Raw genomic sequence first — 24,532 nt, 5'->3', positions numbered from 1 at the left:
TATTAAATGCTATTCAATACAAATTGTGTTTAATAAAGAACTACGTTCATAAAATAACCATATAGGCCAGATGTCTCATGTATAATTGTTTTGTAAAGTAGTTATTTTCTTGCCTCCTAAATATGTTCAAATAAAAAAATTTATCTGGTCAAAACCTGCAACCCTGTAGGCTTGCAGTGAACATGCTAGGCTGTGATTGGCACTAGGTTGACGCATGCGCATTGGGATATAACTCAACAATCAAACTTCTCAAGTTGGAAATTCGCTATGAAACTCTGTCGAAAGGTGTTGCACACAGCTTTAAACTCTGAAAGGTGAACTTTTGGAATAGCAGATTGCTCGGCCTTCGAGGAGCTCACGTTTGTAAAGTAATTCGGTACGTTTTTTGTTTTTCACTCTGAAGAATCGAGTATTCTACTTATAACATACCGGTTTTAGGACTAGACCCGTCATGTGTTGTTATAAAGGATACCTTAATCTGCCGCATTGAGAAACTAGTAACAGTAAATCAGTAACAGTAAGTTTACAACTTCTTTGAAAAAATATAGAAAACATTTTATACACAATTATTTGTTTATTAGGGCAGTTGTTGTCATTAAGATCCTTCAGTTATGAGTGCATTCGAATCAGAAAAAAATGAATAAATAGATGCCACACCGGAAAAAACAACGGGCAAAATGTTGACAGATAAGGGACCGTTCTAAATTTACTGATGAGTGAGCGGTGAACTGGATCGAAATTGGGAGGACTGTTTAACTTCGGTAATTGGGGGTAATGTTTGAACAAAATATTTGCTTTATAAGCACAGCAATAAACACGCATATAAGTTAAAAATGTAGAAAGCTGGGTGATCTTAATATGCAACGAGTATGGATTGCTTATAGGATTCTGCTTATGTTTGCTGGACAATGAAACAGGTTAAATGGATTGAAGATGTGAGAAAAATAATGCTGGTTATTGTCATGAAGATTCCATGATTTCCCAAATGTATATTGGTAGATTTTGGCTTAGCTACTCAGAATCGAGGTACTTAAAGGTTTTCATCGATTACTGTGATGTATGAATAATTACAAAATGCAGACTGCCTCGGTGTTGATTCTTAGGTAGACGAGGTGTGCAGTAAAGCATTCGCATTTTACATTTTTTAGCAGGGTGATAACCACACACACAGACACACAATTCTGAACTGTTCCTATTCTATACTGTTCTATTTTCCACAACCCCTTCATTTATTTTTTTTTGGTTATGGAAGTATTTACAAAAGTTAGCTTATTATCTCAACTCATGTCATCAATAAGAGGTTGAGATTCTTAGCTAGTCAAAGGCATGGCACAGTTGTCAGTGGTTATGTGGATTTAGAACTTGCCTTTTTCTCTCACAATGAGTTCTTCTCAGACAAAGGCCTTTATTCAGTCAGCACGCAGACCAATTTCTGTATACATTTGCTTTGTTGGCAAATGTCCACAGGATAGCTTCTGGTCACGTGTGATCGTTAGCCAGATGTTAGGTCATTGCTGTCCTTTTAAGTCTAAATGGGCCTATGCCCAAATGTGGTTAGGTAGCGACCTTCTTATCCATTGACTGAGGTACTTGTTCGTGCCCATGTACCACGCTGGGTACAGGCTATCCTCATTTGGGCATAGGCCCGTTAACTGATGGGTGAACAATCACAAAGAGTCAAACCCTCTGGCTAGTGTGGCTGTTTGAAATAATATGCTGTATCCAAAGACTGCAACATTATAAGACAAGGGTGGTTTATCAGTTTTCTAGGCTTCTTTGTGCTACAATCCAACACCAGTCCATGCAAAAGCTGGATGCTGTAGTTTCAACCAGATACAGCCATATACCTAACCTTAAAGGCATAGTGCCCTTTACCCTATTACCAACTACTTGTAGATATACTTCCTTTTGAAGCAACATTTATTTTCAGCATTAGGTTATTTGGAAAAAAAGCTTTGTTTTTCCTCAAACAGTGCATTCTGGGTAAATATATTTGAAGTTAATCCCTTTATGCCAAAGGAAATCTATTTCCAATTTAAATGACTTTCCATATGTTTGCCAATGGAAGAAGTTCTCAGAAAGTAACTTTTTGGACCTGATTGCCAAAACAAGCGCTCACAGTTGACCAATTTTCCTAACAACCATACCGTGAAAGAAACATGTTTTCAGAACTGGGAAAAGTAATGCATGGTCAACTTCAATATTAATTTAAAGCTTCATTATATCAGTTTGTCCCAACCATTTTAATGAAAGTTATTGTTGCTGCTCTCGGGTTCTAATAAAAATAACAAACAGATTAGAATACAGGTGACATTTTATGTTCTTATTTTGTATCACTTGTGTTTTGCGCCATTGAATTTAACATTTGCCAAGCGTCTGTGAAAAATACTGTGCTTAGTGCAACTGAAATATTTCAAGTATAAAATACACTACTAGAATGACGATTCAAGGTGTGGTCTGACCACTGAAAACAATGGGTGAAGTAGTGGCAGGCAGACCTATTCAGTCTATATCGGTGGTGAATGACTTGCCTCCGCTTCTGTGCATTTAATTTTTGTGATGAGAATTGCGAGTCTTCCTGGTGAGCATGCATTTTTAGCTCCCAAAATATCACGCTGAACCAAGAGAAACAGTCAAACTCCTGTGTAAATGCCCAGTATCTACCGTTATGTCAAATATTTAAATGCAATTTGTAATGGATTACATTTTACCATGAAAAATGACCAAGCATGATTGAGAAGGGAAAGAATGGTAAGTATCCTGCTGTTATTATTCTGCCTTGTCTAGACTTAATATGTTTGATATTGGATACCTAATGCAGCCTATTAAAACCTCTGAATAGTAGAAGGTGCTGTTCAAGATGCTACATGCACCCATCAGTTCCAGCCCACAGCCCTCTCTCTGCATGTCTGGTGGTATATGCCCATTTAAACTGAGGTTTTATTTAAAATAAGGCACTTCGGTCTCATTAACTGTCTAATGTAGTTTAAAAAATACCTGTGTTTGGAAGATTTGCTGAAATCAAAAGGAGTGCAGTTAGAAAGTAATTGAATTCAAATCGTTTTATCATGTTTGTCCCTCAAGCAGAGTTGTCCGTTCTAACAGAGTAGGCAAAGTAGTGCAGAAAGCTGATATTATTTGCCTACTATAAAGTAGTGCCTTTATCTATTGTTTCACTGTCTATTGGCCACATGTTGGCACCAGGCACCTAGCCACACAGCTTTTGTCCTGAGGCCATTCTGACTAACTTTCCCTACATATAGGTATTCCATACATATTTCTGACCAATGGGACTTTGTCTTGGAAGCAACTGTTGTTCACACAGAATTGTGAAGCAGTTTAGACATGATCTTGCTACTTTACATTTTAATGTGAAAACAGTTGCATTTTATTCAGATGCATGTTCACATTCATAGTAGCCCAATTGATGCAACTCCTGACTGGAATAATGTGCTTTATGTTCCCACTGAAAACTCTCTTTGACGAAGTCTTTAGTTTGCGTCACACATTCCAGTAGTAGTAGTAGAAACTGGGAAGACAACAATCCAGCTGAAAGAAAAACAATGCTTAAGCATGTGACAGGAAGGGCTTCCTGACAGGACGAGGCAAAGATGCTTTGAACAGCAGCATTGTTCACTCTATAAAAAAGCTTGTATTTTGTTATGAGATACATAATGAACACATGCCAAAAATGTAGACGCTGTTTCAAAATTATTCTGTCTACAGTGTTGAGTCAACAGTGGTAGACAGTCATATCTGTGCATCTTAACAACAGCTGCATATAAGCCCTAAAACAAAAGTGTGTAATTAAACCGACATTCAGTTTCAGTGTGACTATTAGTTGCGTCGGTGTGTGTTTCTATCAATTTATTCAAAATAAAGCCTCTTCGAAAACAGAACAATGGGCAAATCAAATTTGTTGTAAGGACTCCCCACAACATTTTCTCCCTGTACTCTACAGCCTCCCCCTCACACACTTAGGAGTAATTTATTTGGAATATGTGGAAAAAATTCTCACATGGATACAGGGGTTTAATACCCCTATATCCATGTGACTATGCTAAACAAAGAGCTTTTTGTGTGCCAGGTCTAAATAGCAGAGCCCACCACTAGAGAGCTGTGTGCCATGGCCCTCAGACAGGATGTCCTCTCCAAGTGCTACTGCAACCTTGCATCACTCCAGCCCTAACAATAGGACCATAAGACATCTGAGTGAAACATGCATGTAAACAAGCCAAGGGTGTTAAAGGGGACTGCGTGATGCTTTCACACAAAATCCATGCTGACACATTTGAGTGAAAAAAAAGCCCCAAACAAGCAAACAGTGATGGTAAGTCTACATGTAAAAAAAAAAAAAAAGTGAACTATCCCTTTACATAGTTGGATGCTGAAGAGGAGGCGCGAGTGCGTAGGCCAGTGTAGCCCTGAAAGACACATCTGGGCCACAGCTGCACTGTGTAGCTATTGGAAACGGTGTGTGCATGTGTGAGTGCTTGACTGTGAGTGATCCTCATCGATGGGCCAGGCAGTGTTTTCTTTTTAAATGAGATTCCCCTCCTCCAGCCCTATCTATACATCTGGTTGATGTCAAACTATGCAAATAAACCAGAATAACTTCGAGATACTCAAAAAAGCAATCCTGAGCTCAATGGTTTAGCCTTGCAACGGTCTTTTTAATAAAGGCTCTTTATTAAGAAAACATTAAAATGGATAAATTTAAAAATAGCTTTTTTGAGAAATGCTTATTTTTGTAGCACAGTGTCTTATGAGTGGTGTCTCAGAAGTTTAGATTTTTCAAAAAGTAACCTTTTTGATTTCTCAGATGAGTTTGGGCTTTGTGTGTGGCGCTGGGTATGTTAGACTTGACCAGCTCCAGGACTATGTAATATTAGCGGTTGTTTAGGGGATTAGTAAATATATTTTCAACCAGGGCCCCAACTAACTATTAAGGGGAATGATAGTACAATACACCCAGTGTATTTAAAGCAGTGGTTCTCAGGCCTTGGGACCCAAAGTACTGCTCGTTTTCATTCTAGTCCTCGAAATGTTGACTAATTTAGACTTGGAACACCAGGTGAATGCAGTGAACTATCAGGCATGATAGAAAACAAGCAGTAGTCTGGGTCCCCAGGCTTGGAGTTGAGACCCCTGATTTAAAGTATGTGTATATGCATATGTTTGTGCACAGTACGTCATGTTAGTCACCTGACTTGCTGACAGTGAGCCATGTCAGTTGTACAGTTGTTGGTTACCAGCCGCTGATCTAAACAGAGGAGGAGGGCTACAGGCACAGGGGCCCTGGTCTCCAAATGGTCCCCGTTGATTTTAGTAGTTATTTTCTTATGTCGTGCATTAAAAAAAATGTATGCACAATTGTATGAAATCAGTGGCGAAATTGCTGTGTGCATTTTGATGTGAAATTGCAAAATGTTAAACAGGCCTGTGTGGCGATAGCGCGCGCGTGCTTGTGGGACACTGAACATCTGGAGGAGATTTGATGGAATCCAGGGAGCCGATGGGAGGGTGTTACTCCCACCACAGGTCATACAGGTCACAGAGATGCCAGTGTCAGGTACTGAACTACATATCTCACAGGGAGCACCGACTGGCTCCGGAATGACTGGTTTCAAAACCTAACCCACAGCGCTGTCTGTGTAAAGGCAAAGAGTTACCATTGACGGCAGATAGTCCTCCACAAGACTGCACTTCACGTGGCTTTTAATTTGGAGACTGGTTTTAAAAATGTTCTGGGGGGGGTGAATCTGTAAATGTGTGCTTTTTATTGTTATGTACTTTACCGTTGAGTCATTGAGTGGATGTGCTATGTGGTGGTAATCCCCACTGCTCTTTTTGCAGACTTGTCTTTATTTTCCGTTTGGTCCATTGTGCTTTCAAAGGCTGATTTCATTAGGTTGAGCTTTTATTTGATAAAGATAATGCACTCCTAACTCTTATTCATTAGTGTATTATTTCTATCACATGTTAGTTGTTACGGCCTCCCCCTTTAAAATATCAGTCATGTGAGACTGCAATAATATCACTTTACTGATCCAGAATGTTCCAGACCCTACTTTGAACTCCAACTATCAAGTCTGAATAAGAGCAGAAGCGAGAAGGTGGAAGATGGTGCAAAACAGCAGGAAAGCTAAAGACGCTGATATCTGATGATCTTGTCAAATGTATCTTTCATAGAAAGTACAGTGCCTTTGGAAAGTATTCACACCCCCTCACTTTCACTGAGGGCAGAAAAAATATTAAATCAATCTATATACAATACCCCAAAATGACAAAGCTGAAGAAATTATTGAAATGTTTGTCCATTTATTGAAACAAAAAACTGTTATACCATGTACATAAGCATTCAGACTCTTTGCTATGGCTCCAAGACTCTAAGCTGGCTGTTGGGGTCTGTCTAAGAATCCAGGCAAGAAGGACATTGGTCAGGGAGGTATCCGATAACCCAGTGGCCACTCTAAAAGACCTTCAGAGTTTCTCTGCAGAAATGGGAAAACCTGTCAGAAGGACAACCACCTCCTTTTTATTAGTGGCAAGAAGGATATGACGTGCCACTGGAAGGAATCTGAGAGCATAAGGAACATTATTATTATATGGTCTGATCAAAATGTAACAATTAGGCCTGAATGCCAAGTGTTATGCTAGGTGGAAAAAAAGGTACCACTCATAATCGGAGTAATACTATCCATACAATGGAGATGCTTCTCAGTGGCTGGGGCTAGGAGACTTGATTGAGGGAAGGATGAACAGAGTAAAAAACAGAGGTCCTTGAAGAAAACCTGATCCAGAGCGTGCAGGACCTAAGATTGACACAGACAATAACCTGAAGCACACAACCAAGACAATTCTGGAGTGGTTTTGGGATAAGTCTGGGAATGTCATTGAGTGGCCCAGCCAAAGCCCAGACTTGAACCCTGTTAAAAATCTGTAGGGAGACCCGAGGATTGCTCCCCTTCCCAATCTGGCAACGCTTGAGTGGATCTTCAAGGAAGAATGAGAGGAACTGCCCGAAATCCAAGTGCACACAGCTGGTAGGCAGACTAAAGACGACTTGAAACTTTGATCGCTGCCAAAGGCGCTTCTACAAAGTACTGAATAAAGAGACGGAGTCCTTATGTACCTGACAGATGTCAGTTTTTTATTTTCTATAAATTGGGAGAATTTCTTTTTTTTTGTGTTGTCATAATGGGGGGGGGGGGGGGGGTCTGACATTTGGTCTATAAATGTGGAGGCATTGAATGTATCTGAATACTTTACATAGGCAATGTCTGTTAAATTCTGTCTGTGCTGCGTTACGCATACATTCTTAAAGAAGTGACTGCTTGTCTGATCAACTCCTATATGGTTTTCTTTTTACTGTTACATTACTTTTTACTACGGATTCAAAAAAACTGCTGCTCCAGTTGGGAAAAATGTCCAAGTTTTGGGTTTCCCCTTTAGTGTGAGACAGACGGCTGACCAAATGAAGTTAGCTCCCTCCCTGTAGTGAGTGTGGGAAGGCTTTCCATTAGAAGGAAATACTTTGGAAGGAAAAGCAATGGAGGTTAGGATCCCTCAGCATACACATAGGTAGCCTTTAGTCAGCAAATAGTCTTGATGTTGCTCAGATGCTTTCAGTTATCAATTGGAATGTCCATTGAACACCAGTGCTTTTTGTTGCTTTTTTTAAGGACAAGAAAACATTCCAGCTAAATTATATTTGCAGTTTTATGATGCAGTACTTGTTTCAGATTTCTTCTTGCTCTTTCCTTTTATGTTAACTGCAGGCAGAATTGAACATTGTTTATTGTGTAGTGCATCTGTGTTGGTGGGTGAGGGTGACTGTTTTGGAAGAGGTTTTTAACCATCTTGACCAGAGTTATAAGGTGGGGGATATTATGCTCTAATTGTAGAAGGTGCAGGCTCAATGGTTAAATGATTTTCTTCACCTTTTTTCACTACAACTTTGGGCGTGACTCTGACATGGGCAAAAGGAAATTAAGAAAATGTCCTTAGCATTTCACCCAACAACTCACCCCCTGAACTCCTCTCTAGCTGTTTTTAATTACCATGCTTCAAGACATGGCGAGGAATTTCTCTCATCCTTAATGGCTGGACATTTCACTGGACTTCAGTCATGATGATTTAATATCCTTCCAAACTATTTAGCATTTCACTTAGATGTTTTGATAAATTCAGTCTGCAATGTAGGCTAATTGTCACTCAACAATAAAAGTGAAGTGAATAGTAAGGTTCAGAGGCTGGAATGATGCTTTGTTATGAATCTGTGGAATTCCAGTCATGCCAACACTGTGGGGAGAGGTCGTTCGTAGAAAAGCCCCATTATTCCTGATATAAGTCTACCCTCACCATGATGGTCTCAGGAATTTATTGCTGGGCTGAGAAATCACTTATAGTTCCCCTATCAGAGAGCTCATCGTTGTGTTTACTCACCCTTTGTGGTTTCTTATAGTTTACCTCAGAATTCCATGGTCTTGATATTTTTCTGGTAGATTGCAGAGGCATTGTTCAATTGTTTTGGCTTACATCAGTGCTTCTCAAACGTTTGTCTTATTTTCAAAACTCAAATTAAGGAAGAAAATAGCATACAGTCTGTTATTATGACTTTGGCCATACTTGGCTGAACGAACAAAGTTTTCAAGGGAATTTCATATCGCCTTTCTACAAACTGTAGAACGTTTTTTGTTGTACTTTAGAAGTAATGAGGCAGAAATATAATTTTGTAGTTTTAAAGCATAGGCTAAAAGAACAGTCTGTTTTAGAAAAACATTTTATAAAATGTTATGTGAATAAAGTTATAATTTTGTTTATTGTGGTTTCCTCGATGTCTGCCTAATTTGTCTTACCTCTGTGGACCCTAGGTTAAGAAACACTAGACTAGGTAGTCAATATCAACAGAACATACTGTAGGACCACACTTCATTGTTCTGGACCTATTGGGCATTTTAATGAAGCAGGTGTTGGAAACTGGCCCACCTAATATAAAGAGAGTGAACAGAATTTTGTAGAGCTGGCATCTTAATTGTGCATCTGGAAAGAAAGAGTCATGGACTTCAATCTTGACCATTATTGTATTATTTTCACTAAACTGAACCAGAGACACCACAATGCCCGCAACCAAACATACCAGACAATTAGGCTCCAATTTCCTGTTTGAATAGCCTACGAAAGCTGATCATTAATAAAAACTGATGGAGATTCTTTGACTTATACTGGGAATTATACTTAATTTCACTGGAATTCAAAAATGGAATGAGAAAATAGTATCTGCAGTTGCGTTCTGGAACTATAGACAACAGTGACAAAAAAGTGAATTTTTCTGCAATCATAGAAATACCTTTTATTAAGTATTAGTCTACTACAGTAATCTTTGATGTTGTAAGTTGTGGAAAATCTACTAGTGGTATTGTGGGGGGGTTCCTGCATCTTGGGTGGTCTGTGTCCACTTGGGGTGTGTGCGCGTGTGTGTGCGCGTGTGTGTGTGTGCGGGGGGGGTTCTAGGGGGTAATGTAATCTACTGCTCAACATAAAAACTCTTGAATACTAGACATTTTCTTGAGCTAGTTAGGTTTCCATCCAATTGGCAACATATGTTAATGTGAGTATTCTAAATTGACCTTTTGAAAATATACTGTTCTTTTACTTCATATTAGCTTCATATGATGTTCCAAATAAAAACTAAAAGAAACTACTTCTCAATCAGTCTACAAAGTTTGATGGCTAAATCACAAATTATGTTAATTTGCAAATAGGCCTTCTCACGTGTTCTAGCCAATAGCTTTTAACAGATAATTATTGACAAGAGTAAGATAAGTATCCATCATTACACCAATATAAACCCACATCAAGGAGAGTTAAGCTCTTAATTGTACATTCTCTCCCCTCATGAAGTTTTTCATATGTAGCCTAATAAACTGCACGCTTTGCCGATTTGTTATGGGCGGTCCATATTACATACCATCACATGACTGAAATTCTATTAATGCAGTTCTAGTTGCCATAAATTCAACATCTGAACTAAATACAAAATAAAACGCTGGCTTGTATTGTAGAATGTGTTGCTTAAGGTACCTATGTTTTTTCAAACAGCTGCCCTCAACAGACTATAAAGACAATGCAGGTTTCCTACTGGTTTTGGGGTGAATTTAGGCTTAGAAGCGACATCTTGCTTAAAAATTTACAGTTACTATCTAGGTAGCATTTATTGCAAAATAGGTCAATTCTCTCAACCGCTGAGTGTATTTCAACCAAATGATAGTTTATGTTATGCTGTTGGAAATTGTTTTGACATGTCTTAAGGAGGGCTTTGAATAAGAAAATGTGTCTCTGGGAAAGTGATTGACAGCATTTGTTCCCCGGACATTTCAGAAATCGACCAGACACCTGGACCATGAACTAATGACATTCTTTTCAAATATTAACCAAGATGTTCATACGTTAAAATAAAGTAGAGAACCATGTTCATTACGTAACAGGTTTTATTGGAGCAAAATCTTTCTTATTGAGTCTTCACTGCTAAATAATGTTTCAATAGAGAAATACTCCTGTGATAATAAAAACCGTCTGGTTTAACATTTTACATTAGCCTAATAAATAACTAAACAGCTGGACTATTTGTCTAGGGCAGTGGTTCCCAACCAGGGGTACTAGGAACCCTGGGGGTACTTGGCCTCTTCAATGGGGGTACTTGAAAACACACATGACACCATAGCATTACTAGTGAAATTAACTTGAAGGGGTACCCCAAGCAGGGCAAAATGTTGGTGGTAACCGAAAAAGGTTGGGAACCACTGGTCTAGGGCACAGCTGCCCAAACATGATCCTGGAGATATACCGTCCTGTAGGTTTTCTTTCCAACTCTAATTTAGCACACCTGATTCTAATTAGCTGGATGAAAAGCTTTATCAGGTTAGTCACAAGCGGAGTTCAAAATTTTGTTTACAACGGCGGAGACAGTTTGCCAATTGGGCACCAAGGGCATCACCAGACCAGGACTTTCGAGGCTCTTGTCCGAAAGTATAAAAAAATAAATATCCCCAATGTTTGGCGATCGGATATTTATCGCAGCTGGTGTTCTGCCACAACAGAAGACGAACGCTTGTTTTACCGTGCACACGTAGTTTCACTTGCCCGGGGTTTAGCATTTCAGCAGATCTCAAGTGAGCTACATACGTATGGAAATTGAAACTGCCCAACTCCTTTGAGCAGCTGGCAAAGCAACTCTTGGCCTGGTGATGTTTTCCTCCCGAAAAACTATTTTAAGGGCGTTTTTATTCGGTTTTGGTATCAAAAAAACGATGCCAGAAAAACTTAGTTACCGCCAGTTCACACAATGCCTTTTACGGACGTAAAAATAGGCCACCATATCAAACAAACAATCCCTTCTCTTACGTTTGTAAAAATTTTAGCACGATATCTACTAACGTGGTTTTGACCGTTTTCTCTACGTCAGGACATTTCCGTGGTTGGATGCAAACCAAATTACTTGAAAGCACATGTAACTTGCATTGTAGATTGAGTTCCAAGTCATTGGCCTTAATTTAACATAGTCACTTTTCTTTCAGATTCACCGTGGGGGGTGAAAATGATGTCCGATGCCAGCGAAATGTTGGCAGCCGCCTTGGAGCAAATGGATGGGATTATAGCGGGTAAAACAAGGGTGCACACGCTCTCACATTAACATTTTGATTTCTGTGTTGCTCTTAAGAGGTGGTTGTGGTACTGCTCTAGGTTTCCCACTGCATTCTTCTATGAGAAATCGAGTCGTCCCCTGTTGTTTCTGCAGCAGTGGAAAGTAATGATTATTCAAGTCCTACTGCTAATTTGATATGAGTCTGACATGAGGGAAAAACATTTGTTTTATTACTTTTCGGTTTCAGATGAGCAGACAGCCAGCGTCAAGAGCCCAGGCTTTTCCGCTGAGATGTATAATTATAGATTTGACCTTTCTGAGGAGGATGGGTGATCACATGACATCCTCTAGTCCCTGTTGCCACAGAAACCACAGCGTTAACTCTGTCCACGGCCACGAATACCTTCCTTAGGGACTGCCTTGTTTATGTATCTTCTATTTATCTGTCTGTCGTCAACAAATCTTCACATTTGGAGCGGGTTCAAAGGTGCTGTAGAGCAGATTATTGTACACGCTTCGAACACACGTTTTTACTAAGGCATGTTGCCCCTGAACATGAAAACAACATAAATGGTTAATTTTTTCCTTTGCCATTAGAATGTGCAATATATTTTCAGGTCATCCCCATTGGTCAGTGGTATCCCTCCTGGTGATATCACCTGTACTCCTCATTGTTGAAAGAAGTGGGATAGAGTCTGAAGGCGTCCATTTTTTACCAGTGATTAAAAAAGAAAACATGCACACGTATCTATACTTCTGACTTGTATTTGTTCCTAACCATTGCAGGCTCCAAGGCCATGGACTACTCCAATGGTCTGTTTGACTGCCAGTCACCCACGTCTCCTTTCCTGGGCAGCCTGCGGGCACTGCACCTCCTGGAGGACCTGCGGGCAGCCCTGGAGATGATGGACCAGGATGAGAGGGAAGGCCTCCGCTGCCAGGTCCCCAACACCACCGCTGATGGCCTAGTGGAGTGGCTGCAGCTGGGACGACTGGTGGGAACCTATCTCTATTCTTTCACTCTTGCAAATGCAAACTGCTGTAAATGTTGGTAACTTTACTCTAAGACATGCCTGGTGTGTTCAGAATTTCAATGTAATCATGTTTTATGTTTGCGAAAGCAGTTCCATGTTTACGAAAGCAGTTCACGTACCATCGGTTAAAGACGGAGCAATGCTGTTATGACAGCTTTCCGTTTAAAATCCTTTTCGATGGAATTGTCATCTTACATATGGCTAGAGGTTGGTCTGTTGCAACAGAAGTCAGAAGTGTTTCCTTGCCATGCTGTTTAACCTGGTCAGGATATATGGTGTCTGTATATATACATACACACTACTTACCCAAACTGGCGTTTTCATTAAACCCCTGTCAATCAGCTGTCTGATGGTTTTATTTCAGAGCAACGGACATAGTTCAGACACGGTCTACCAGGAACGACTGTCACGGGTTGAGAGTGATAAGGAGTGTCTTCTCCTCCAGGTATTTCTGGATGAATGTGTGTGGTCCGTGAAAATGCAATTTTCTGCAGAGTAATTAGTACCTATTTACTGTCGAATGCCCGTACCCTGTAAACAAAGCGCCGACTGCATGTGAGGTATCAAATGATGTCTCCGCTCACCTCAGGTGAGTGTTCTGTCGGACCAGGTGGAGGTGCAAGGGGAGAAGATCAGGGACTTAGACATGTGTCTGGAGGAACACAAAGAAAAACTCAATGCCACTGAAGAAAAGCTGCAGGAGGTCAGTGCCCTTCACAGGGTTGTGCTCTAGCAGTGGTATATTAGCCAGGAGATCTTTGGGCTGGAGATATTGGTCTGACTTTGGTTCATCCAGAAAGGCAGTTTAGATCCATCTCATTCATTAGCGCTTGCTAGTTTGTGTGACTGAATGTCCTGACTGGCCACGTATCCTTTGTAGGAACTTCTAAGCAAGTCTTCCCTGGAGACCCAGAAGCTGGAGCTGATGACCGAGGTGTCCAGCCTCAGACGGAAACTCGCCAACGTTGAGAGAGACTGCAGGGATCAAGAGGTATACAAAGACATGACTCCTCACGCTGACATCATGTCTGAGGTTTTGTTTTCCTCTTCATGCTGACTTATGCTGTAAGTACCTTTTGAATCTTTGTAGTCACTCAGATCTTTAATAGTTGGCACTGAGACTACAGAGAGACCCTGTAGACAGGTTGAGCGGCCCCTTAGCTGTAATGCAGACTCTGACCTTGGTGAACGCCTGGCCAGGGGAAGAGCCAAAACACCCCGCTCCAGCAGTTTCCTCCAGTAAATTAATTCCTCTCCCCTCCTGAAAGAGTCAGGATTTCCATACACCTCATCCCTGAACACTGAGCAGGCCTGGGCCAGAGGAATAGTAAGATGAATCAGGGTTCAGTACTATAAATGTCAGGAAGTGGAGTGTGAGGAAAGGCAGTCTCCTCCATATTCGTGTAATACCATCATGCTAGGCATTGTTATTGTTTTTTTCATACTTGCGTGCATAATGAATTTCTTCTACCTCCCTGTAGTCACTGCAGCGTTTTCTGTGTAGATGTGGCAAATCATTTTGGTCATTTTTGAAAATGTTTTGAGTGCTCGGTCTATGTGGTAATTGCACCAGAGTGCAGGAGTCTGCATGATCGGGGATTAGCGATTAAAAACGGTCCTAATAGAAATTGACTGTGACGCTTCCCTCTACTCCAGGATGTTTCTATTTTTTGGAGTGGGCTGGACTTTTTCTCCAGACCTTTTATCTGGAAATGATCTTTGGGCCCTCATTGGGATACTTTTACCCCACAAAACATCCCGCGCAATTTTGACTAATAGTCTTAGCTGACCGTTTCTTTTCTCCCCAGGGCTTATACCAGGAAGTAAACGACCTGCGCTTCAGGGTAACTGATATGGAGAATGAAAGAGTACAGTGTGAGAAGAAACTTAAATCCACCAAAGTGAGTCATGAATCAGTTTGCAATACGAAGACTTTAGATCAGTCTATTCACATGTAATTGTGCATGACACATGGGCCACACAAACCGCTCGAGTCACTCTATAGTAATGTAGGTACAGGGTCTATGGTTTGATTCCCTATTTATTTCACTGCTTTCACTTCTAGGACCACTTTCGTCCTTCAGGGTTCATACCCTTTTTCCTCCTCTGCTTGTCCTGCCTGGTTAGCCTCTCCCCTGCAAAGGGCTAACCTGGGTAGGTTGAGGTTCACTGGAGGTGTGGAATTGACCAACCCCCAGGGCTCTGCTCTTCCCCTGCCTGTTCCTATTCTCTGTCCACTGGTGCTGTCTGCTTTTCCAACTTTAACCACGCTTCCACTTGTACTGTAAGTTTTCTGAGCAGCTATGAACAATATAAGTGTTTCTTTGTCCTGCTTCATATACATGGACACTAACCACCCACTGGCTTTGTAAGTGAAACTAATGAATGGAACTGAAGTCTAGTGTGACCTCCTCAGGATTAACATCTCAGTGCAGCTGTTCTGCCCTAGTGGAACATTTTCAGCGTGTTTGTGTATGGTTCCCTGGTGTTTGCTATTGTCTTGATCTACCATCTAATCTACACTAGGATTTGGTTTCCCTTCTAGATAATGACTGGACAGTTAGTACCTGGTCCAAGAGTAGCACTGCTAAGCGACAATTGATCTTGCTCTGCAGTGTAACTGTTTACTCTTCTACACTTAATGAATATTGGCCCAGATGTGTCTGTAGTTTAATTAGGTCAGAATGGGCCCTGCCACTATCCTCTCTCGTTCAGGAAGAGCTGCAGATTCTTCAGAAGCAACTGGAGGAGCGAGAGCTGGAGCTAAGGAGGCTTCGAGATGAGTCTACGCTGGGAGTTCTGACCACAGACAGATCCCATGGACGAGAGAAAGGTGCTCACCATGCCTCCATGCTCACGGCGAGCAATACTATTTCAGGCTTAGCTGGTGTTTTGTCAGTTTCTCTGCAAAATAAAAATGTCAACTTAATTCTTCTGCATTTACATATAATCTACCAGACAGACATTTGATTAAATTACTTTATTTGTCATGATGGAACTTCAGTTGTGGCAAGTCAGAAGATAACACATCAATATTCACACCTAATATGTACCATCAAGAAAGGCAGAAGCATTAGAATCTCCCCCTGAAAGGGCAATATTCCCTGCAGACTGTCTGACTCACATAGGCAGCATACAAAGTATTAGGGAAAATATGGGGTGGGGGATTTTGTACATCCCTTTCCCTGCCTTCATGTCTGCAGGTTTCATACCACACATGTTTAGACATGATCTTTGACTTTTAGCCTACAGCTGAATTTCTTATCACCAAGAGGAATGCAATGTAGGGATGCACTTGCGAGAATGTATTGTCCATGTTCATTTGTCATATACTGCAAGGAAACCCTTTGTACCAGAAAGACTTCCTGTTAAGTTGTCTGGAACTTGACTTAGATGAAGGTCTAGACTTCATCAGACAAGGTGGGTACCAAAGCTGGCTCAGCGGTTGGAGCATCTGACCAGTAATGAAAAGTTTGCTGGATTGAGCTGGCTGAACAGAAACATCTGCTGCTCTGTCCTTCAGCAAGATTGTTAATAAACTTATTTGTTCCTGTAATCACTGGATTTGGATCGCCTGCGAAGTGACTGAAATGTAAACGTGCAGTTTACCAGACCAGGTCTGTCTGGTTATTGTGTGGGAAACTTGCTTGTTTTTCAGATGTGGACTTGCTGAGGATGAAGGCGGCTCTGGATTCGCTGATGTCATCCAACCACGACAAGGTAATGGGCCTGTGGTGTTTGATGAAGACTGCTCTTGTCTAGCAGCCTCGTGGACCTGTTATCTATGTTTGGTGTAAATGTAAGCTGGTGGGAGGAAGGTGGTGCTGTGAAGCTACTTGTCCTGTCTATGCAAGGTGTTAATCAAAGTACTATCCCTCAACCACAGGACCGGAGAATAGATGAGCTTCAGGAGGCTCTCACAAAGTACAAGAAGGTCCATGACTTGATGATAGGTGAGACCCAAGTTTTAGAGCAATATAATAGTCTTTTAGCAGTATAATTTCGTTTGGAAATTTCTTTCAGTCAGTGAATTTACAAACACACTCTGTTTGGTCTGTTGGGGGCCATTGATGTAGTTTGTTGTTTTGAGGTTTTCCTTGTCATTTATTCTCATGCTGGCTTTCTAATCCTCAGTCTTGATCATTGTAGTGTTGCGATCCTTTCAGTATTGTATGCGACTTAAAATGTTCAAAACTAAATGAGCTGCTGTTAATTTCCCTTTCATCTGACTCTGTGTGAGAATGTAGAAGAATGCGAGAGCCTATTTTGTCACACTGACTACAGATAACATCCCCAGATACACTGAATGACGATGATTACGATGACATCCAGGAAGACCGATCCCTTTCCACACATCTCTCCGTGGTTACGGACATGGGCACAGTGGCGGTTGGGGAGGAGACTGGAAGAAGCCGTGACGAGGTAACAAGCTATCCTGTCATAACATTGCCCCACACACACAGGATGGTCAACATGCTTATTGTCTTGGTTTATCTGCAACAAAACCACCTAGACAGATGACATCTGTTGACCGTGCAAAATTGTGTAATCAAACTGGAAGCAATGTTGGCTGTTCTCTTCCCGTCTTCCCAGTTTCCCTCTGTTGCAGTGCTTTCCGAGACGGAGCATAAGAGACCAATACTGGCGCTTGACACAGGCTGGTAAGACATGCTTCTTGCACAAAGTACACCCCAATTTAATATTATAGTGCTTTTACTTGTTTTTATCTCTCCAGTGTCTTAATCAAAATGTCTAGACTGATGGTGACCTTTCTTTGTACAGTCCTCCAGAAGTCCCACCACATTCAGCAGCTAGCCTGGGCCCCGTAAGCAGCACTGCTGAACAGGTAATGCTCTCCCCTTACACCCAGAGTGAGGCTGGAGCTGAGTGACAGTCGAAACATTGGGACAGCGAGACAAATTTAACTCAAAGTTTAAACAGTAGTATGAGGTTAACGTATAGATTTCTGCTTTTGAGGGTATTTGTGTGCATACAGTAATGGTTTCTGAAATCCAACTTCATACGTTTTGACATCCAGTGTCCCCTGGTTTTCACACCCCGACTCCCAGAACACTTGAGCCCACTGGGCCCGTTTGTCTTCTGAACATGGCAGTCACTACAGCTTTATGGGATGTGTCTCCCAAACGCCCCAGTCATGCAGAAGGAAGGCTCATCTCCCCAGTCACTGAGCCCCAGGATGAAGGTTCATTGGACTCTGCCTGTCTCTGTATAAATGGCTGTCAGCCCATATCAGCTGAGTGGATGATCGTAGTAGGATTCCTGAACCAAGGCGGGTCTGACAGTTGTGGTCCTAGAACTCCCTCTGCTGGGAGGAAAATGGAACAGCAATAGAGATGGTTCTGTTGGTAGATTGAATTGTGACTCACTAAGCTCAACAAAATATCTAAATGCAGTACTTTTACTGTAAAGTGTTTTTTGAAGCCATTGACTGTAGTAAGTATCTGTTTGGAAAAACAGTATAGAAAATGAAACACACAAACATTAATATGACAAGTAAAACATTTAATTTTTTTGGGATAACAAATATCTAGAATTTTGTGTGGAAATAGAAAAGAGATTTGATTTGGTCAACTTGTGTAATAATTAAAGTCCTGTGTTAAATTCTTCCAAGTTCTAGCAGGATTAACCAGAACTTTTATTTTGATAGCTTTTTCTTCTTTTACCTGTCAAAGTGATCCCACACAATTTCATCATGTTGAGGTCATGTTTCTGAGGTGCCCAATACGCAGTTCAACATCTGCAGACTTCTGCTCCAAGTACCTCTTAATCATCTTCACAAAATTTTAGGGTACATTAGTCAAAGGTGGCAATTTCTTGTAAGACTTCGCATAGTTGAAGTGTATTTTGACTGTAGCTTAGCAAAACACTTCACTAGATTTTCTTTTCTCCTGGGAAGTGACCTGTTAGTACTGTCTTCAACATTGAGTTTCTTCAAATGTCTGACATTTCTTACAGCCATCTCATATGATATACATTATCTGTACACATTTTTGTTACTTTGTTCATTTTTATGTATGTAGTCCAATATTAAGTGCTTTACACCTACTGACCAGATAAATGGCTTACATTTTCACTGGAGGTCTGGGACTTTCACAATACTGTATGTATAGTGTTTTTATTGTTTGCAAAAACACTTTCTAGACAGATACCAAGGAGGATCCTATCCGCCCAGTGACCTCACCCTTTGAAGCCACCAGTAATGAAAGTTTTGGGTCCAAGAAGGCCCGCTCCTCTTTCGGACGTGGTTTCTTCAAGTTGCGTGGAGGCAAGACGACATCCAGTGTTCCAAATCTGGGTGAGTGTCACCATGAGGGACAGAGGTGGATAAGGTTTGCTGTGAGTTTTGTTTTTCCATGAAGAAGTCTTAAATTACTTTCCTCTCAAATAAACCCCATCTGTGTTTCAAGGCGTTCGTCACCTTTGTTTTGGTTCTCCAATATCTATGTACCCATGTGTTTCTGTCGGACTCACTGGGGGCTGTATGTCATGTCCTAGACAACGTTCCCTCAAAGCTGTTTGCATGCATGGCTGCGCACCTCTTCCAGGACTGTTGCACAGAAAAATTGCCAGCCCACGCAGATGCACAAGATTCAACCTTACTGTCACCCCTCTTTGAAAGCAACAAACAAACAGTTCAGTGCTCCGATCATTTGGCATTTTCAGACAGTAATGGGCTAAATACTGGTGGGCAATAAAGGAGATACTGCTTCATTCAACAGCACAAAGTGTAGCCCTCACTTGGAACCTTTGAAGCCTATGGTAAAAAGCACATTCATGATTAAAAGACCGTACTGTATAATGTCTTTGTTCCCTTTTGTGTATGGCACGTTATGTCCTTGTGTCCTCTACGGTACAGTATGACGTGATTGCCAGTACCCCTATGTTAGGTACAGCAGTCTGGTGGCCAGGGCTGGGCCGGGCTGGGCCTGCAGAATTTCAACTCATGAGAACCCTGCTGACTGTGTGTAGTGAAAACTAACACAACAATGACCATACCGACAGCATAGACTGAACAAAAACACTTTGCTGTTGCTGAACCTCTCTTCTGGCTCTTTGGCTCATCTTATCTGAAGAATCCCCAGCTTGATCTTTCCTATGCATTTCTTTTATAAAACTGGGTTGTCTTTAGATGGTCACCATAGATGTGCATGTCACTTCTTTCCCCCTTTTAAATCCTATCTAGTTGTCCCTTATCCATGACACAATCTGTCGCTTCACTCTGTGGCTTGTCCTGCCATTTGTCTTACAATGAAGTGTATGGATTTGCAAATCCTTTGTATATGTGGATTGAATTGGGATGCTTTTGAGTAGTTCTGTGTTTGGTGGTGGTGGTGGTGTTGTAGGAGGCTGCTGAGGGGGGGCCTCTAGAGGTGATGGTGGGATATGTCAGATGGCTGTTATCAATCAAATTGTTTTTATGGGGGGGGGGGATCCAGCTGAGACAGAACGTAAGGGTACAGACCACTTGGACTTGGCTGGTGCGCCGCCACTGAAAACCCAAGCCGGAGAAAACGTCCAGACCCTACATTCCTCACCTGAGGCCAAGAAGAAGTCCAGAGGATTCAAGAAGTTCTTTGGCAGGTGGTCAAAATTTTCCCTATGTTCCATAACTTTAGGAGGTGAGAAAATGGTAGGCAACACAATTAGGTGAAGCTCTTAATTTTTTGAATGAAACTGTTGCTTTATTAAAAGCTGTTTAATGTGACAGGAGGACAGAGTATTGCAGGGTTTTTATATGTTTTGGTCTAACCCCTCCAGGCTGAAAAGAAGCCAGTCCACCTCATTAGACATGGACCAGACAGAGACGGAGTTCCAGAGGGGAGGTGTTAGAGCCACTGCTGGGCCCAGACTGGGCTGGTCACGTGATATGCAGCAGAAGTATGTGGAGCCCCTTTCGGGAGGGGGAGGGGTTGTGAGTGCGTGTGCTGTGTATGAGGGGCTGGATGTGTATGACTGACTCAGTGACGGTGTACTGGTTACCACAAGTGTCTTCCTGGTTACCACAAAAGTGTCTTCCTGGTTACCACAAAAGTGTCTTCCTGGTTACCACAAAAGTGTCTTCCTGGTTACCACAAAAGTGTCTTCCTGGTTACCACAAAAGTGTCTTCCTGGTTACCACAAAAGTGTCTTCCTGGTCTTCCATCAGGAACGTGGATGCTCCGTTTGCACAGTGGAGTAGGGAGGAGGTGTGCGTATGGCTGCAGGAGCTGGGCCTGGGGCTGCACGTGGCTCAAGCCCAACAGTGGATCCGATCAGGGGAGACACTGCTGCAGGCCTCCCAGCATGACCTGGACAAGGTGGGACACCCCAGTGAATTACCGACGGTGCATTCAATTTACCCTTTTACCGCGTCTTAAACAAGCCCGACGTGTTTCTGTGGCAACAGGAGTTGGGGATCAAACACCCCCTGCACAGGAAGAAACTGCAGTTGGCTCTGCAAGCCCTGGGGTTAGATGAGGGGGACGGGAAGGGCAAGCTGGACCACAACTGGGTGACCAGTGAGTGAATGCTGACCACAGCCTCCGAGTTAAACCTGCTCCAAAGGGAAAAGGTACCTTTTGTTTTATTAATTGTTTGTCGTTTCCAAGGATGGCTGGATGATATTGGCTTGCCCCAGTATAAAAGCCAGTTTGAGGAGGGGAAGGTCGATGGGAGAATGCTTCACTACATGACAGTGGTGAGTTTTAGTATGACGTCGAACAGGGCAGGTATCAAAACAGAACCGTGTCAGTTTTATATCCTGGTGATCATAAAACATTGTCTCCTTTTGTTTCCAACTGAAAGTGAGTTAGTCGTTGTCCTTTAACCTCCCTAGGATGACCTGCTGTCTCTTAAGGTGGGTAGTGTGCTTCACCACCTCAGCATCAAGAGAGCAATCCAAGTCCTCCGACTGAATTTCTATGAGCCCAACTGCCTCCGCAGAAGGCCCTCTGACGAGGTACTGTGTGAATTATTAGGGGAGACTGATGAAATGAGAGCCGTTTTCTTTTCTATATGTTAGTTATTCAATTCCGGAAGCATATGCGATGCCAAAGCTAGCTTACAAATGTGTCGTGGTTTAATAAAAAAAAGAACCCCCAAGCTTTTAATAAAGGAAAAACCTCTAGGTTTTCTAACATAACTGGTCAAAGGTTTGGACACAAGTGACTGGTACTGTATGGTGCAGTGTTTTTGCAATATTCTTTTTGGAAATGTCTGACTCTGAATATAGATTTGTAAAAACAAATGTTCCCACACGCTCGACGCTGCAGGTGCATTGTGACCAAGGTCTGGAACATCAAATCTCAATAGAATCACAATCAGTAGAGAATTTAGATTTGCTATACATTTCCTGTTTCAAGTCCACCAGAAACATGCCAAGGCCTTTCACTTCACCACAGTTGATTTGGAGAGAGATTTTTGTATGGTGAGAAAAGGCACTTCAGTTTTTGAAACTAACTCTCCAGAAAAACTCCCCCCAGAACAACATCACACCAGCAGAGATCTCCCAGTGGACCAATCACAGAGTGATGGAGTGGCTGAGGTCAGCGGATTTAGCAGAGTATGCTCCTAACCTGAGGGGCAGTGGTGTTCACGGGGGTCTCATGGTAAGCCATTGTTTCACTTGGTTTGTCCTACTCTGTTTATGGTGGATACAGGGTCAACCTCTTGCCTGTTTCTGACTTGTGGTCTCCATGTCTCTATCTCAGGTGCTGGAGCCTCGCTTCAACGTGGAGACCCTGGCCCTCCTGCTCAACATCCCTCCCAACAAGACTCTTCTACGCCGACACTTGGCCACCCACTTCCATCTACTGGTTGGCTCCGAGGCCCAGCGCAGCAAACAACAGTGCCTGGAGAACCCTGATTACTCTCTCCTTACAGCCACAGCAAAGGTCAAGGTAAAGCACACTAACTTAACCAGGATTGGCTTCTTTGTCATTTAGTGACAGTTGATGAGGCACCCCACCCTGCTCAGTAGTTGTACTCCAATTAAGTGGGAACCTAACAGATTGGGGATTACCATTGTAGGTGTGTTGTGGACCAAAACATTAAGATGGTTTCCTTTCACACGTTTCCCCACATGACCATAGATGTTCACGATATCGTCTGTCTGTTCGGTGTTCAGCAAGGAAAAGGGACTAGGCTGTGTTTCTAACACTGTCTGACCTAGGCCTGTCTCACTCCCTTCTCCAGCCCAGAAGGCTGTCGTTTGGTGGCTTTGGGACCATGCGGAAAAAGCGTCAGGAGGAAAGTGAGGAGTATGTGTGTCCCATGGATGTAGAGATGCCCCAGAGCACCTGCTTCCAGAGTGGCCTTAGGCTCTACGAAGATGACCTGGATCAGCTGGAGCAGGTAGGGGGGGGCTGGGACTGCCATGATTTTGTAGCCCCTTCCTCAATAAGGCTTAACTTTAACAACGTGTTAGGGTTTAGAGCTCTCCAATGAGCTGATTGGAATGTGAAATGCCCTTGAACACTGTCTGTATTCCCAGATGGAGGATTCAGAAGGTACTGTGAGGCAGATAGGAGTATTTTCAGAGGAAATCAACAATCTGACGGTAAGAAGTAATAGAAATGCTCCAACACAATCAATCAAGTCTGACGATAGCCTCTCAGCCATCCTGTGTCCATTTTCTTTCAGAGCATGCTGAAGGAGGATGAGTTGTTCAGCAAGGACTCCTGCTCCCCTGACGCCAGCGCCCCAGACGACGATTCCAAAGTGTCAAGGTCCCCACAGTCACCCTGCTGACCGAGGAGAGCGCCGTGAATAGGAACAAACTGGCCTTGAGCAACAAGCTCCCTTGTAACACCATGCAATCTGTCTATTGAAATGTACTGCATGAATTGAATTCAACATTGGAGCCATATACCTTCATTCCATGCTTTTAACATAATGTAAAACTTGTCAAGTTTTTGCATTGAATAGCCACAAATCACTCTCTGTACCTATGTGGTACAGTATTATGCCCTAGTGTGTCAGTTTATTGTTGGAACCCATTGAGCCAAGTAATAATATCCTGAAAGATTTGTGATAATGCGGTGTGACACATTCTGTTGCAGCAAAGTTGAAATGTTGCAAGTTGGCTCTAGCTCATTCTCCATGTTAAGTTCTGTGTTGCGTAATTCTCTATGATGTTGGGTTTTCCTGCAGCGTTGCATGCTTATTAATCACAATTTTAGGAACATGGAAGACCAAAAGCGTTTTACCATAAAACAAATGATATTGTTACGCAAACCAGATCAGACGACTATGTACTGTGTACTGTTTGAATGCATATTTTCTTAAAGAATTGTTAATAAAAATTTGGTAATAATGAAAAGTTGTCCCTCTGTACTTGTGGTATGCTCTTCTGTGCCAATGGATCTGCAGCATGATAGTGTTGCAAATGGATGGGGGGCGTTGAGGATGGGAGTCATCCCGGGCCTCCCCCTCCATCCCCCTTTGGGGATGGGTGAACAGTGCCGGTCACCCATCCCCAAGGGGGGAGGGGAGGTCAGGGATGGGAGACATCCCGGGCCTCCCCTCTACCCCCCTTTGGGGATGGGTGAACAGTGCCGGTCACCCATCCCCAAGGGGGGAGGGGAGGTCAGGGATGGGAGACATCCCGGGCCTCCCCTCTACCCCCCTTTGGGGATGGGTGACCAGCGCCGGTCACCCATCCCCAAAGGGGGGAGGGGAGGTCAGGGATGGGAGACATCCCGGGCCTCCCCTCTACCCCCCTTTGGGGATGGGTGACCAGTGCCGGTCACCCATCCCCAATGGGGGGAGGGGGGGGTTGGGGATGGGGATCTGTCCCCCATCCCCAACGGGAGGGTGGGGAGGGGGGTGGGGAGGGTGGTTGGGGGGAGGG

At 42.6% G+C, this 24,532-nt stretch overlaps 1 protein-coding gene across 5 annotated transcripts; it reads left to right on the top strand.

Moving 5' to 3' along the window:
- The first annotated feature begins 241 nt into the window (after positions 1-241).
- On the top strand, positions 242-23,977 carry ppfibp1a (PPFIA binding protein 1a). 5 transcript variants are annotated; one of them, XM_010887228.5, is made up of 25 exons: positions 242-376; positions 11,580-11,663; positions 12,434-12,642; positions 13,046-13,126; positions 13,271-13,384; positions 13,562-13,672; positions 14,490-14,582; positions 15,397-15,514; positions 16,340-16,401; positions 16,568-16,634; positions 16,979-17,103; positions 17,275-17,342; positions 17,464-17,527; positions 18,844-18,997; positions 20,139-20,283; positions 20,461-20,580; positions 20,849-20,999; positions 21,089-21,200; positions 21,291-21,379; positions 21,518-21,640; positions 22,164-22,289; positions 22,392-22,580; positions 22,876-23,034; positions 23,174-23,239; positions 23,323-23,977. In XM_010887228.5, exons 2-25 carry the CDS (start codon positions 11,600-11,602, stop codon positions 23,428-23,430), a joined length of 2,718 nt encoding a protein of 905 aa, XP_010885530.2. In that variant the 5' UTR covers positions 242-376; positions 11,580-11,599; the 3' UTR covers positions 23,431-23,977. The 5 variants fall into 5 exon arrangements, with proteins under 5 accessions (XP_010885530.2, XP_010885531.2, XP_010885532.2 ...); XM_010887229.5 differs by lacking the exon at positions 242-376 and adding an exon at positions 387-517; XM_010887230.5 differs by lacking the exon at positions 242-376 and adding an exon at positions 10,966-11,031.
- Positions 23,978-24,532: the final 555 nt, after the last annotated feature.

Source organism: Esox lucius, chromosome 23 (assembly GCF_011004845.1).
Source record: "Esox lucius isolate fEsoLuc1 chromosome 23, fEsoLuc1.pri, whole genome shotgun sequence".
NCBI lineage: Eukaryota > Metazoa > Chordata > Actinopteri > Esociformes > Esocidae > Esox > Esox lucius.
This window is presented reverse-complemented; position numbering and strand designations above follow the sequence as displayed.